The sequence below is a fragment of the Coffea arabica genome, chromosome 6e (genome assembly GCF_036785885.1).
Source record: "Coffea arabica cultivar ET-39 chromosome 6e, Coffea Arabica ET-39 HiFi, whole genome shotgun sequence".
Taxonomy (NCBI): Eukaryota; Viridiplantae; Streptophyta; class Magnoliopsida; order Gentianales; family Rubiaceae; genus Coffea; species Coffea arabica.
In genome coordinates this window covers 9261147-9274322 of record NC_092321.1, presented here as the reverse complement: position 1 = coordinate 9274322, position 13176 = coordinate 9261147, and the positions used below count along the sequence as shown (strand labels likewise).

The 13176-nt window shown below is 37.8% G+C and overlaps 2 protein-coding genes across 2 annotated transcripts; both read right to left on the bottom strand.

The window, feature by feature from the left end:
- Window positions 1-482: 482 nt before the first annotated feature.
- LOC113695694 (CRM-domain containing factor CFM3, chloroplastic/mitochondrial) lies at window positions 483-5439 on the bottom strand. Its single transcript, XM_027214827.2, has 9 exons — window positions 4206-5439; window positions 3488-3953; window positions 3273-3403; window positions 2501-2851; window positions 2232-2388; window positions 1740-2032; window positions 1563-1622; window positions 1391-1477; window positions 483-944 (listed from the first exon to the last, which is right to left on the bottom strand). Exons 1-9 carry the CDS (start codon window positions 5412-5414, stop codon window positions 882-884), a joined length of 2817 nt encoding a protein of 938 aa, XP_027070628.2. The 5' UTR covers window positions 5415-5439; the 3' UTR covers window positions 483-881.
- Window positions 5440-8828: 3389 nt separating this feature from the next.
- On the bottom strand, window positions 8829-12633 carry LOC113696308 (cytokinin dehydrogenase 3-like). Its single transcript, XM_027215741.2, has 5 exons — window positions 11941-12633; window positions 10832-10959; window positions 9906-10169; window positions 9485-9753; window positions 8829-9281 (listed from the first exon to the last, which is right to left on the bottom strand). Exons 1-5 carry the CDS (start codon window positions 12566-12568, stop codon window positions 8987-8989), a joined length of 1584 nt encoding a protein of 527 aa, XP_027071542.2. The 5' UTR covers window positions 12569-12633; the 3' UTR covers window positions 8829-8986.
- Between the last annotated feature and the right edge of the window lie 543 nt (window positions 12634-13176).

The window sequence follows — 13176 nt, the reverse complement described above, 5'->3', positions numbered from 1 at the left end:
CTCGACTTGTGGAGCTTGGTCGTGTGATTTTGTGAATCTTCTTCCCGGCTGCTTGGTTTCCTTTTTCCTTCCATTGGCAAGTACGTGAACATAAATCATGCTATACGCCCTGAAAAAGCCTCCTGCAGCATGGCCACAAGATGGTGATGTTTTGAACCTAATCTTCTTCTTCTTCTTCCTCTTTTTTTTTTTTCGGAACTTGGCCAAACCAACTCGAGTTACGCATTCCTGTCTGAACTTGCCAAACCACACTCTCAGCGGTACATAAGCTTCAGCATATTGTCTCAAGGATTTCTTAGCTCACATGAATGCCCCTTCAAGCACACTGATTGAAATTAAGCAAATCGATCTCCAATTTGCTTTCACCTCCATTCCCCTCCCCAATAACACAAAAAGCTATCTTCCATTAATTTGCACATTCTTAACCACTGACTCTTAATACACTCTGATGAGGTGCACTAATTTGCAGAAAGCTAAAGTGATTGCAGCTGATATGTTTCTTTTAGGAACTGTGTTGGATATTACATACATGTAAACTAGCTACATTAGTATTCACTTCAACAGCTTTATTGATCGAAAGATTATAGATTCATGAGATTCTTGAGCTTAAAATTCTACAGGCTCACATGCACAACTATTCATTGTCACAAGATTTTTCATCCTAAGAATGGTGTGGGACTTGAATCAAGTACGTTTGTAATGGTCACACACCCACATGCAGCAACCCTGGAGATCACTGTCCATCCAAATCTCAAATCCCGTTAACCAAACCTTTGGAGCTTTTCAGTTCGGACCCCCTTCCAAGTGTTAATTTGAAAAATCGAGCTTTTTTTTCACCACGGAGCAGTTCTGTGTTCTAGTTTTTCCTTCTCAAACCCTCGTCAAGAAGTTCCAACATCACCGCTGCAGTTATACGTCTCAAGATATGCATCTTCATCTTCATCCTACATAAACGAGACAGATGCCGCCAATCATGATTAAGCCACTTGGCAAATGGTCGTCACAGCCATTCACAAAAAATAAAATATCCGAACTAGCATATATTTGTTATTGTTACGAAGTATAAACATTAAGCAGATAGAGAACATGTTCATCCAAAGCCTACTAAAGGAAATATCCAAGATTTCCAGTCAAGTCTATTGGAGAAAAGACGTTAGAAACCAAGAGAATGGACCATCAATAGTGTCAAAATTACAAGATTACAATTATGCAATCCTTTCTGTGACTGAATATTGCTTCAGATATAAGAAAACTAGGCAAAGTAGTACCAATGATTTGAAAGGTAAACATAATTTAAAAGATCTTCATGTCTACATCCTCCACTGCCATAAATTCTACAACAACCAGAAAAAATCAGTCAAATGCATTCAAAGCTTAAATTATTGCTTACTTCTTGCAATTCATCATCATCGGATGCATCATCCACCCTTGAGTACAAGGTCTCCTCATCGATCTCCTTGACATTCTTCATATCTTCCTGTGCAGCAAGAAACAAGTTAACCTTTAGCTTCTCCTGATTCTTATGCATATCATACAGAATGTCATTTAGCCAGAAAACATACAAGCTCAGATTTCAGCTTCTCAATTTTTTCTTGCAACTCTGCAACATGATGCTTTAAAGCCTGGATATGTTTCAATGAGGATACATGATTAATGATCATCTCAACAAACAATATTGTAAATCTGGACATTGAAGGAAGGAAAAAAAGGGGTTTGTAAAAATCACTAGTCATGATTACCTCACGTCTCTGAAGCTCAATAGAACGAGCCAATGCTTGCCTTCTTGTCAGAAGATTTTTAGGCCTAAATGCACTAGGAGGGAGATAATTTTTTCCACGATAAACAATAATGAGATATCCTTTGGCAGTTTTGTCAACTGATACTAAAATACCACCACTCTCTGCCTCAAGAGAAATTGCAATATGTTTGACTTGTGGGAAACTTTTTCGTTCCACAAAAATCTTCACCAGCTCTCTGTACTTCCAGTGCAGGTGCATATTTTCAATGGTACCATCAAAAATGCCTCTCCTTCCTAAAAACCAGAACATGTTAATTCCTAGCTTTCATCTGTTACTGACTAATAATACACAAACAAAAGAACTGGACAAAATAGCAATACAGAACTGATATGAAAAGAAAAACGTTGGTGACTTTAGATCGCATGGTCCCACTACATGGCTACAGCAGATAGATTTCCTAATAAGTAAAGCTCAAGGAACAGCAATTGTTACCTAGAAACAGATATGGTTTCATACTCAGACCCATTTTCCGAAATAAAAACCTTTCCTCATCATTTATAGTTTCCAAGTCAGTGGGTTGTTCAGCAGGTTCAAAATTTTCTTGCACTTTCAATACAGCCTTCTCGGCCTTTGTTATCTTCCCTTTTGCCTGCAAATAGCGGAAAGTTTATATAGAGCCAAATATTCACAAGGGCTAAAAGTAGTGCCTGCATTTTCCAAAAAAAAAAAAAAAAGACTCATCTTAATATACTGCCACTTACAATAGCTAGCTTGTTCTCAAGAGATTTAACCAAAGCAGCATGCTTTGCTACAGCTGAATCTCTCATCATCTTCTCTAAATCTTCACCAGTTGCCTGGTTGTTCCAGCGCAAGGTTGCTGCCTTTGTCTCAGAAAGGGTTCCGGCAACTAAAGGCCGTTCAGCAACTTTGACATTTGACGCAATCAGGGCCAATGCTCTCTGACGCGCTATTTCTTCCTCATCCTGTTGGAGAACAGTTTCTCTCTCTTTTTCCACTAATGCTTGCGTAACACCAGATGGCAAAAAATCATTTCCCCTGTAAAATACGATATATTCCTTGTTTCTTGACAATAGTGTACCTCCAGTTAATACCTAAGCGAATCATATCAGAATGTTGTTAGCAAGAAAGACGTGCATCAACCAACAACATCACATTCCTCACAGGAAAAGAAAAAGAAAGTAAACTAGTGTTTCTCAAATGATTAGCATGATTGGAACAAATTCTTTTAAGAGCACCAAGCAAAAAAGAAGGCTTGCTCAGAAGCTGATTATTTAAACACTGAAATGGAAATACCAATAAAAGAAAAACTACCAGACAGTTCATGATGCTTTCACTCATTTTCAGGTTCAACAATTTGTCCATGCGTTTAATGTGACTGGAGATTCAATGAATCAGAATAGAGATTAAAAATGTGAGCAAGCAAATATTCACACTCTTCAACATACTCATAGGTGAAAATATTCGTTAACTCATATATATATGTGTATGAATGTAGGGATTCAGATATCCAACCTTGAGTTCTTCTGCCATTCTTTCATTGCAAGTATTCTGTACACCACGTTTGATGGCTATCTTTGCAATAGCACACTTTTCCCACAACTTTACCATTGCCAATGCCAGACCTTGCAGTTGTCTGTTTCTTCCTAGATATTTGTAAAAACATACTCCATATATGAGTACTCAATATCTGAAACAAAGAGAAAGCACAAATATGAGTTGGCACACACCTAGGGCAAAATGTGGAGGCAATACTCTGGCACTCCTACGGAAAAATGTCATTTCTTTGTCACGTAAACCATGTCTTATCCCATGAGGTAGAAGCCTAAATGGGGGTCTATATCCAGGAACAACATCAGGAAGCAAGTCAGCATCAACAGGCACTGGTTCACGCCCTGACCAATCTTTGAACCGTGGACCAAGTTCATCCAGCAGTAGGTTGAGCTCACTTCGATCCTTGAGTTCTTTGACAGATAGGTTGTTCGAATAAGATTTAGCAGTCGATGGTTCAGCAGAGCATGAGGTACCGATGCTTCGAGCAAAATTATTCACCTGAACTCCTGAAGATTCAAATTCCTTTGTCTTGTCTTGAGTTTGTCTAGCATACGACTGTACACAATCTAATTTGTATCCCATTCCTCTGTACAACACCACTGTACTGCCTGATCTCCAAATAACCAAACCTCCAGTTCTACTCTGACAGAAGGCATAGTACACTATATATAAGCATCCAGTAGGCTTGATTGCATACAAATCTGAAGTAATATTCATTCGAACCAGTCGTAATGGTAAAGCAAATTTATGAAATTATTGCAAATGAGGATGTTATAACCATAGAATAGGATAACGTAAAGCTAACTTCAACCAGCATACTGATACAAGGAAGACTGACATCATGTATTTGCAGTAAAAGCTAACATTCATAACTGATTCTGAAGAAAAACTAACCTCTAGAATCTGGTGTGTCCACCTCATATTCATGGCAGTAGGACCTTCGAATTTCAGCTTCACCACCTCATCCAGCTTCCACTTCTCATGAATAGAGTCCACCAATGCCTGCGTTACACCGGCTGCCCCAACCTTTATTCTCTCTACCATCCTCAAAGCCAAATTCCTAAGCCTCTTCAATTCAGGCTCGGGTATTACTTTCTCTGCCACCTCAGTGTTACTTTTTCTTAATCTTTTCCCTTCATGATATTGTTGATCACTCTCACTCTCCCACGGCAACCTCACTGATTCACTAGTATCCCCTGAATCCTTCACATAATTCTGAAAAGCCCCCAACCCATTATTGCTATGTTCAGCATCCTTGTCTATCTCATTAAACAAAAACTCACCTGTCTGTGACAGCTCATTCGAAGTATCATCCTTCTTGGCACCATTTTCTCCAATTTCCTCATCAAGTTTAAGATTTTCCTCCATTTTCTTTACATCTTGAAATACACTAAAGCTGGTAACATAATTTTCAGAATGCTCATTAAAGCCATTTCGGGTTTCATCATCCTTGACACCCTTTTCTCCACCTTGCTCATCAAGATCAAATTTAACCTCAAAATTATTACAATTTTGAATTACACGACCGTTAGTAGCATAATTTTGAGCATGATCATTAAGGCCATTGAGGCTTTCAGTACTATTACTGGCCCGCCTCGAGTTTCTAACTGGATTATCAAACTGGGACTTTTTTCTGGGCTTCTTTCCATGCTCCCAAGGAGGCAATATTACCTTTTCCGGTAAACCAGAACTCACTGGCTGACTAACTGCAGAGCTCTTTTCACTTGCTGTCTGAGAAACAACCCCATTGGAAAATCTCACATTTCGCTCTTCATCTTCTTCAAAATTTTCGAACTTTGCTTCTTCTTTTTCTTCTTCTTCCCATGGGAGTTTTTCTATCAAGATAGTGGGTTTCCGAGACCATTTATCTTGAATTTGCTCAACAAAGCTAGGCCTGGGCTTTCTCTTCTTCCTGGTGAGGCTACTTTGCTGCGTGCCAATTTCAATAGAATGAGTCGAACAACAAATTTTAAACTTGAGAGCTCTGTTTAAGCAACAGGTTTCTAATAGTGGAATGAGAAAGTGAGATTGTGAAGAAGATGAAGAAGGGTATGGAAATGGAGTCTGGGAGAGAAAATTCAATGGCGATTGCGAAGTTGCCATTACTGAAGATGACTCGATTGCCGAATGTTTTCTAGCAGGAGAACATCTTGGGCTTCATCGATGCCAATTATTTGGCCGGCCCAAATTTTAACAGAACGGGTTGTCGTTTTACTCTCAAGCTACTCGTGGACATATGATGGGCTCACTTTTCACAAAACCGAACAAGTTTAACATAAAGCCCTCTTATGCCCTTGAGTATCTGGTTTAGTTGGTAAAGACGATCAAAAACGCTTCTATTTTTTTTTCTTTCAGGTTTAAGGTCTTCCATTGAACCAAAAAAAGAAGTTTTTTTTTTCTTGAGTTCTTCCAATTTTTTTTTTTAGCTTTCAGGCTGAAGGTCTCCCATTGAACCAAAAAAAAAAAAAAAAAAAAAAAATTTCGCTTGAGTTTTTTCCAATTTTCTCAACTTTTTTTTTGTGAGGTAAGTGGAAGGTCCTATATCCTGAATCCAGGACCTTCCATTTATACTCCCTCTCCCTTTACTATCTAACCCAACCTTCCCTCTCGAATTTACTGGAAACGATTACTACTTGTTGGATAATATTTCGAGCAATGAAATCAAAATGAAATTTACAAGTGCTAAATTATACTATCGAAAGTACATAATCTTTCCTCATAAACAGGTGATGCAAAATCATTTTGCATACGAGTGTGGTGTGCCCATTAGTTTTTATTTTTCTTCGGTTCATTTAACCTTTATTGCGAGCAATTAATGATAATTGGTATGGGTTGGTTAGAATAGGACACAATTGTCTAAAGTAAAAGTTCAAAATGCAACGTAAAAACTAACGAGACCAATGTGGGATCAAACTGCGTTTAACCGAGAACCGGAAAAGTTTTATGTAAGCTGTAGTTGGTCGTGTAACAAAGGAGTTCAGCTATACGAATGCTATTCTTGAATACTCTCTCTCTCTCTCTGGTTGTGTAAATTCTTGGCTATCTTACTATAATATCTAAAGTTTTATCCTGCATCAAGCCTTACTTTGTCATTAGCAAAACCTGGTGGCCAAAGTGGTGCAGCCAAACTTCAAGTTGATATCTTTTAGCAAATAAGGGGAAGAAACAACTCCAACATATTCTTCATCGGCAGTTCCAAGATCGTTCCACAATAACAAAATGCATTCCGGCAGTGCTACAAAAGAATTTACAGAACACGATTTGTGGTGGTGTATATCCTCATATGTATGGTTCAAAATATGCGAGCTAAGGATAAAGTCAAGAAGCTTTTTCGACTGAAAAATGAAAGGCACGACTTGTGAACAATGCGGGATTATGATAGAACAAATCACCTCGCAAATTTATACAGCAAATTAGCTCGATGGAAGTTGTACAAGTGCCAAACAAATGAACGTCGAGTTGTCGACTTCGTGGTGTCTAATCTCATCTGCTAGCACTAAGCAGTAAAATCTCGACCACTTAAAACTAGTTCTTTGGGTAAACAAGAAGATAATAAGATTAGCTTAGCTTGGTGCAGGAGTCTTTTGCGTGGTTTATGTGTCCGCAGGTAACCGGCCAACTAGATTGTGCCCTTTCAATACCTCAGACGACCTCCACACCAAAACACACACACACACAACCACCCCCTCCCCCCCCCCCCCACCACACACCAAAAGAAAAAAAAAAAACCCCCCATAAAAATGCAGAAGAGTTTTTTTTAAAAAGAAACTATTTTTTTTTTTGAAGGGGCTATAGTATATGTTTTAGAAGACACTAAAAGATTAAATAAAACCTGTAATTCGTGTCAAATTATACTCTTTTTTTTTTTATAGTGTTGATTAAAAAGGGAGAATGTTGTCTAACTGGAAATCACAGATTGGTAGAGCCCATGATCCAATTATTTAATGTTAATTAACTAAAACCCCCTAATTTCTTTGCCTAGTAGATGATGAGCAGCTTCTTCGGCAGCCACAGACACACCTTGATGCTAAGCATAAGGGAGACATAATCATTAACGTTAATGATACCATTGTTTATTCTTTGCTAGTTTTCACGGTGTTCGATCTTCGTGGATTAACAAGCATAATGACAATGCCGAACTTATTAGGCAGGCTGCAGCAGCAGCCTCTTGTTGAAATCCAAAGGAACCTCAAAAGCTAAAGGCTATAGAATCACATTTACGGCTTGTCTCCACTTCCCCGTGTGAACGACTGTGAAATTATTACTCGACTTTACAATCCATAATCAAGCACACCAGAAAAATAATTTTCAATTATAATTTCCAGCAGGAAACAGATTCCCTCTTTTCAGCCGAAAAGGTGCAATTCATGGAAGTGAAACAGAAAGGAGAATTTTACTATATTTTTTTGGGATAATTTCAGAAAGGTTTCTAGTAATTTCAGACAGCTCCTCTCACGTTTTAAAAATTACACATGTCTCTCCTAGAACATAGGTTTAGGTTTCACCTTGATGATATAAGACCAAAAAAGTATATGAATGCCCAAAATTGCCCTCACCTAAATTTCCTTAATATGAATAATCATTAAGATTTTTTAAAAGTCAAAAATACACTTGTATATTATCAAAATTATGAGTCTTATTGCTTAGCCAATGTCTTGATATTTTCCATCCCCATGGTTTTCTACATCCACTCAAACTTTCAAACTCTTATCACTTTTTCTTCTTCCAAACAAACTCTTTGTCTTAGATGCCAAAATCCACCATCATAATTCTTACCTTCACAATCTTTACCTCGTTATAAGTTTCTTCCATATATTGCCTAACAAATCTTTAGTCATAAAACTCATAATCCTTACCTTTTCCCCACTCAAACACCCAAGCCCTCAGTTACCAAAATTCTTCTAATCTCTGCTCTCAACATTTGGGTTGGTCATATTAAATCAGCTCACATTTTTTTTCTCTGAATTGACATAATTTTATTGAAAACAAATTTGATATCTATTAAGAGGAACCAGGCAAAATATCAACAAAGTGCAAGTTTGGGATAGTAGTTTTAGTACAATCTATCAAATTATATTTTCCATAATCCGGTAGCTTTTTTGTCCTCAATGATATGAACAATTGGGTGGTTTGCAGTGATGATTGCTTCCATCATCATCAACAGCAGTAGCATATTTGAGTGATAGAAGGAAGGAGACATCTACCTTGATTAGCAAATTTGAATGATAGAAGGTTACAATTTAATGGCCATGACTAAAGTAATTTGGCCACAATATATGGCTTAGTAAAGAAAAATTGTTTTCCTTTTCTCATTTTCCTTTTTTCTATTATTTTTTCCCTTTTTTATCAATGGCTTGTCTTTTGAAAATTATGAAGGTTATTATAGTCAGCGTTTATCATCAAGAGAGGTAAGTGTAATATTGAAAATTTCAAGAGAGTTCAATGAAATTGTCAGAAACCTCAGGGGAGGTTTCTGAAATTATCCCTATTTTTTATAATTGGAAAAAACCATTAATATGGCTCCTACCTGGCAACATAGTGCGTTCATTTACATAAAACTTGGTAATCTTGTACAGGAAGTAATAGTTGCAACTACTGCCTGAACTAAATTAGTGATCAAGAGGACTTGAATCTACTTTCTATCTAACTAAATTGATGAAACTATGTGCCTAATTCTAAACAAAATTGAAAATTTTTTGTCCTGGAGATAATATCATTTTCGGATCAAACCGAGCTTTTCTTTCTTGAAATGTGCTCCATTTCGACCCAAAATGGTTCATCCAGTCTTGTCTGGTTTTGTAGTGCGGAAGATACTGCTTGATCTCGATGCCATTTTTGTCACAAAACTCCAGTAGTTCATTATTTTGGTCATCCAAGTTCTTCCAGTCATCCAATGTACCAGATTGCAATAGTCCCACGCAGTAAAATGTATCTTCGTCAGGTACGACAGCCGACATTCTCTCATCCCACCTGTAACCAATTAAAAATAAAAATTTATGTTAATTAAATAACATGGAGTGCTAATAATGTTTAACTCGATCCGAACACAAATATATTTGCGAACAATAATGTTGTCTTAATACTATAATTACCAACACAGCTGGGGTAGAATAATATATTTCCAAGTAAGAAATAAAATATTAGTGCGTAGCATTTTAGAGGCTGATGATTACATTTTCTTGCTTGTTGGGTAGACAAGAATGGGTCCTGTAGCCTTATTCTGTTTAAGTAAGATGTCGACAAAAACACCAGCATTGAAGTCCATGATACGAGACTTGGGTACAAAGAGATTGAGCCACGGATGAGGGACATCCCACAATCCCTTGGACTGAAGCTTGAGCTCCCCACTTCTTACTCTATTCAGAAAACCCACGAAGGAATCATCTTTCTTGAATAAGAATCCAGGAATGTAGTGCAAACCCTCTAGCAATAATTCAAGTTCCTACACATTAGAACAAACAAACATGTTATATATATATATTTATATACATAGATATATATAGACGTCTGCCTGGATAGTAGCATCAAATATGTGTTCAATACTATAAGCTAAATGTACAGTAATTGACAAGAATGATTATTAGGATTGCATACCTGATCAACAGTAGCAGCAGTGTTATCGTCGTAGTACTTGACAACTTCCATGCAGTAGAGGATGCCTCGTTCAGTTAACAAGGAAGAAATTTTGGACTGATGGGAAGCGGAGAAAAATGAAGATCTCCAGTTATTGGGAGAACTTTGTTGCAGTATAAGGGAACCTTCTACATAGTCTACGCCATTATCATTAATTGAGATTAGATATTCCTGGTCTCTTGTAAAGCTGGAAAAATCATCGTACATTATTCTCAGCCATTTCACCTGTACATGTAAAAAGAGAAAAAAAATGTGTACTAGTAAGACATATGTACAACACTACTTGTCTGCCAATTCATAAGCAAAAGCACCCCTGAATCCATCAAAAGAATAAATCCTGGATTCCTTAATTTTGTCCATATTCGTCTTAAGAAAAGTCACAATTGATGTGGAATAGAGATAATGGTTTCTTGTAGCATGATTATTAAACTTATCAGGTCATAATCAAATTACATTATCAATCCAAGCAAGAAGTCTTAGCTTTTCAGGGCAGTAGATTAGATCCAACAGTGCTTTAAGATACTGACAAGTAAGCATGACTAATATTTTTAAGGACTCCTTAATTTGGTCACACTCAAAAACAAAAACAAAAAAATGAAAAAGTACTTAATTTGGTGGGTTGATCTATTTTTCCTATTTTGTTCATCTGCGGTTAACTATGATTGATGCTGAAATGTGTGGGGAACCAGCTGCTTGGACGTTAGCCGGGGAACTTTCAATCCAAGCCCTGTCGTATTGCAGTTACAACGCGAAAATTTTTATGCTAGATTATATGCGTTATTTATGAACTTTTGTAGACGTTATTGTACGTACAAGATCTTGAAACTAAAAGTCAGTTTTTTTTTTTTCTTTAATAGCAAAGATTTCGATGCAAATACTACACTTACTCGTGTTGGTGCTTTGTCCAAGACGATCCTTGCCCTGGTTATAATCCCAAATTGACCGAGGCCTCCCAGAACTGCATAATACAGCTCCGAGTTCATGTGCTTGGAGCAAGTGATGAATTCTCCTTTTCCTGAATCAAACAAATTTTGATGTCATCAGGTGAAGAAAAACAGCAAGCCAACTCAATGCCATGCAAAAGTACTGTACTCTTCGGGAATAATGTTTAAAGATTCTCTTGTTCACAAGAAAAACCAATTATGTTTGTTAGTTAGTGAGGACCTATGATTCGGATTCACCCAAACACATGCAACTATATATTCTTCTTCTTCATTTTTTTTTTCCCTTTTCCGTGTATATTAATCTCAGAGGAATCCCACCTAGAAGATCTTGCCAGGTCCGAGGAGGAAAACAAACCCTGAATAAAATCGCTGCTGATGTAAAACATGTTACATTCTCGAATATATCAAGAAGGATCCGGCAAATCATATATATTCCTTCTCGTACCGCCTGGCTAACCTTATTATAATTCCTCCTCAACCAAAACCTTAGTAAGGTGGAGGCGGACAAAATCCTCCTGAGTCTAAACCTTGAAAGTGACTAAGTGGTGACTAGCGACAATATTTCATCAACTTCAGGCCTTGGTATATCAACAAACAAGTTATGAGTAAAGTCAAATAAAGTTAATTTGTCCTTTTAGGCCTGGTGTTTTATCCATTGAGTCTTCTTTTCGTGACAAGATATGGAAAGGGGAAAATTGGCTTAATGAGCTTCAAAAATTATATATTTTATGAGTACAATGGAGTCAACTGCATGGTTGGCTATGTTGTATTATCATTTATTAGTAGTGACATAATTAACTCCTTACTTAGTATGCATATATAGTAGACTTTTACTCCAAATTAAGAACTCTTTAGTATGTATGGTAGTGTGGCAGATTTCACTCCAATTTAAGAAAGCTTGGCTCGAGTCCAATGCGGGGAACCCAAGTTTTGCCACTAATTGAGAACCTTGGCTCCTCGAGTCCAATGCTTGGGAGATATATAGAACAAAATATACTACTAGCTAGTAGGAGACGACGAAGTCATGATCAAGAAAGTAGTAAATCTAGTACCAGTAATGACATCGAGTTCATGAACATTGCTGATCTGGGGGCCGTGCCGGAAGGTCTGGCCGCTAATTCCAGCATTGGAGAGCGTTCCACCCACGGTTAGGTACAAATAATCAGTCCATGAAACGGGGGCAAGTCCATAATCAAGTGTGGTTCGCAACACATCGATCCATAGCTGCTCACCCCCGACATCCGCATAGTACCCTAATGACGGGCTCCACGAAACCTTAATCTTAGTTCCATTACTTGTACAATCACTCAAAGAACTCATCTCGATCACAACTCCATTGGGGGCCATGGCTTGTCCTCTGATGGAATGGCCGTGGCCTCGGGCGGCGATCCCAAACGGGACCGACGAATTATACGAGACATTGATTACACGAATGATATCGGGGACGGAAGAAGGATAAAAAACTGCAGATGGGATTTCTTGAACCAGTTTCCCAAAGTCAGAAGAGGCGGTGTTAATGGCGTCAGGATCAAAACGAAGCTTAGTGGCTATATCAAGAAAAAGAACTTGGCGGGGGAGAGAATTCGGCCATGGCCTAAACTTTCCAATGATGGAAATGAAGCGGCCTATGATGAACAAAAGCATGAAGAAACACGCAGGAATTGAAGAGGGCTTGGGCATGATTCTTCGTAGAGGGAGGGGAGAGGACTGAGAAGAAAGAGATTTTGGAAAAAAACAGAAGGTTTTGGTACGAGCGTGATCAGGCAAAGGAGGAGGGCTATTTATAGATGGAGGGAGAAGAAACTTTGTATATTCTGCATGAATACGAGGATGTGTGCAGTAATGAATAAATCTTTGCTGTACCAGAAAGAAATCTTGACAAAATGGAGGCGTTAATTTTTTCAAAGATTCGATAGGACAAGATACAGTGATGCTTCGCCTTTTGTTTCTATCGTCACGACTTGCTCATGCCATACAATGAAAACTTTTGAACTTTGTTTCATCATTCCACGTTCAACTTTTAACGTGTAAATTTTATGTTTGTATCTTTGGCGTAATTTTACTGCTACTACAGATTCTGGAGTGGAGGCTGTACCCACGGTTTCTTCCAACTCAGTGGGCCTTTTAATTTCTTTCTCCTCAGTGAGGGGCTGTCACCAAACGAAACAAGAATAGACTAGTATCATTAGAATGTAACAACATGGCTAGCTGTCCTGATCTTCTAGGGAGACAATAAATATTAATCAGGTCATCGCGAAATTTTGATTCTAGCTTTTAGATTTATTTTT

Bases quoted from the DNA above. Each gene is read 5' to 3' on its own strand.
- LOC113695694 (XM_027214827.2), bottom strand. From the start codon at position 5,414: ATGGCAACTTCGCAATCGCCATTGAATTTTCTCTCCCAGACTCCATTT. The intron at 3,404-3,487 runs GTGTGTGCCAAC...ACAAATATCTAG, and splicing joins GCCTCCACATTTTGCCCTAG to GAAGAAACAGACAACTGCAA. The intron at 945-1,390 runs GTAAGCAATAAT...TCGTTTATGTAG, and splicing joins ATGATGATGAATTGCAAGAA to GATGAAGATGAAGATGCATA.
- LOC113696308 (XM_027215741.2), bottom strand. From the start codon at position 12,568: ATGCCCAAGCCCTCTTCAATTCCTGCGTGTTTCTTCATGCTTTTGTTC. The intron at 10,960-11,940 runs GTACTAGATTTA...TGTTTGATTCAG, and splicing joins TGAACTCGATGTCATTACTG to GAAAAGGAGAATTCATCACT. The intron at 9,754-9,905 runs GTATGCAATCCT...TCTAATGTGTAG, and splicing joins CTGCTGCTACTGTTGATCAG to GAACTTGAATTATTGCTAGA.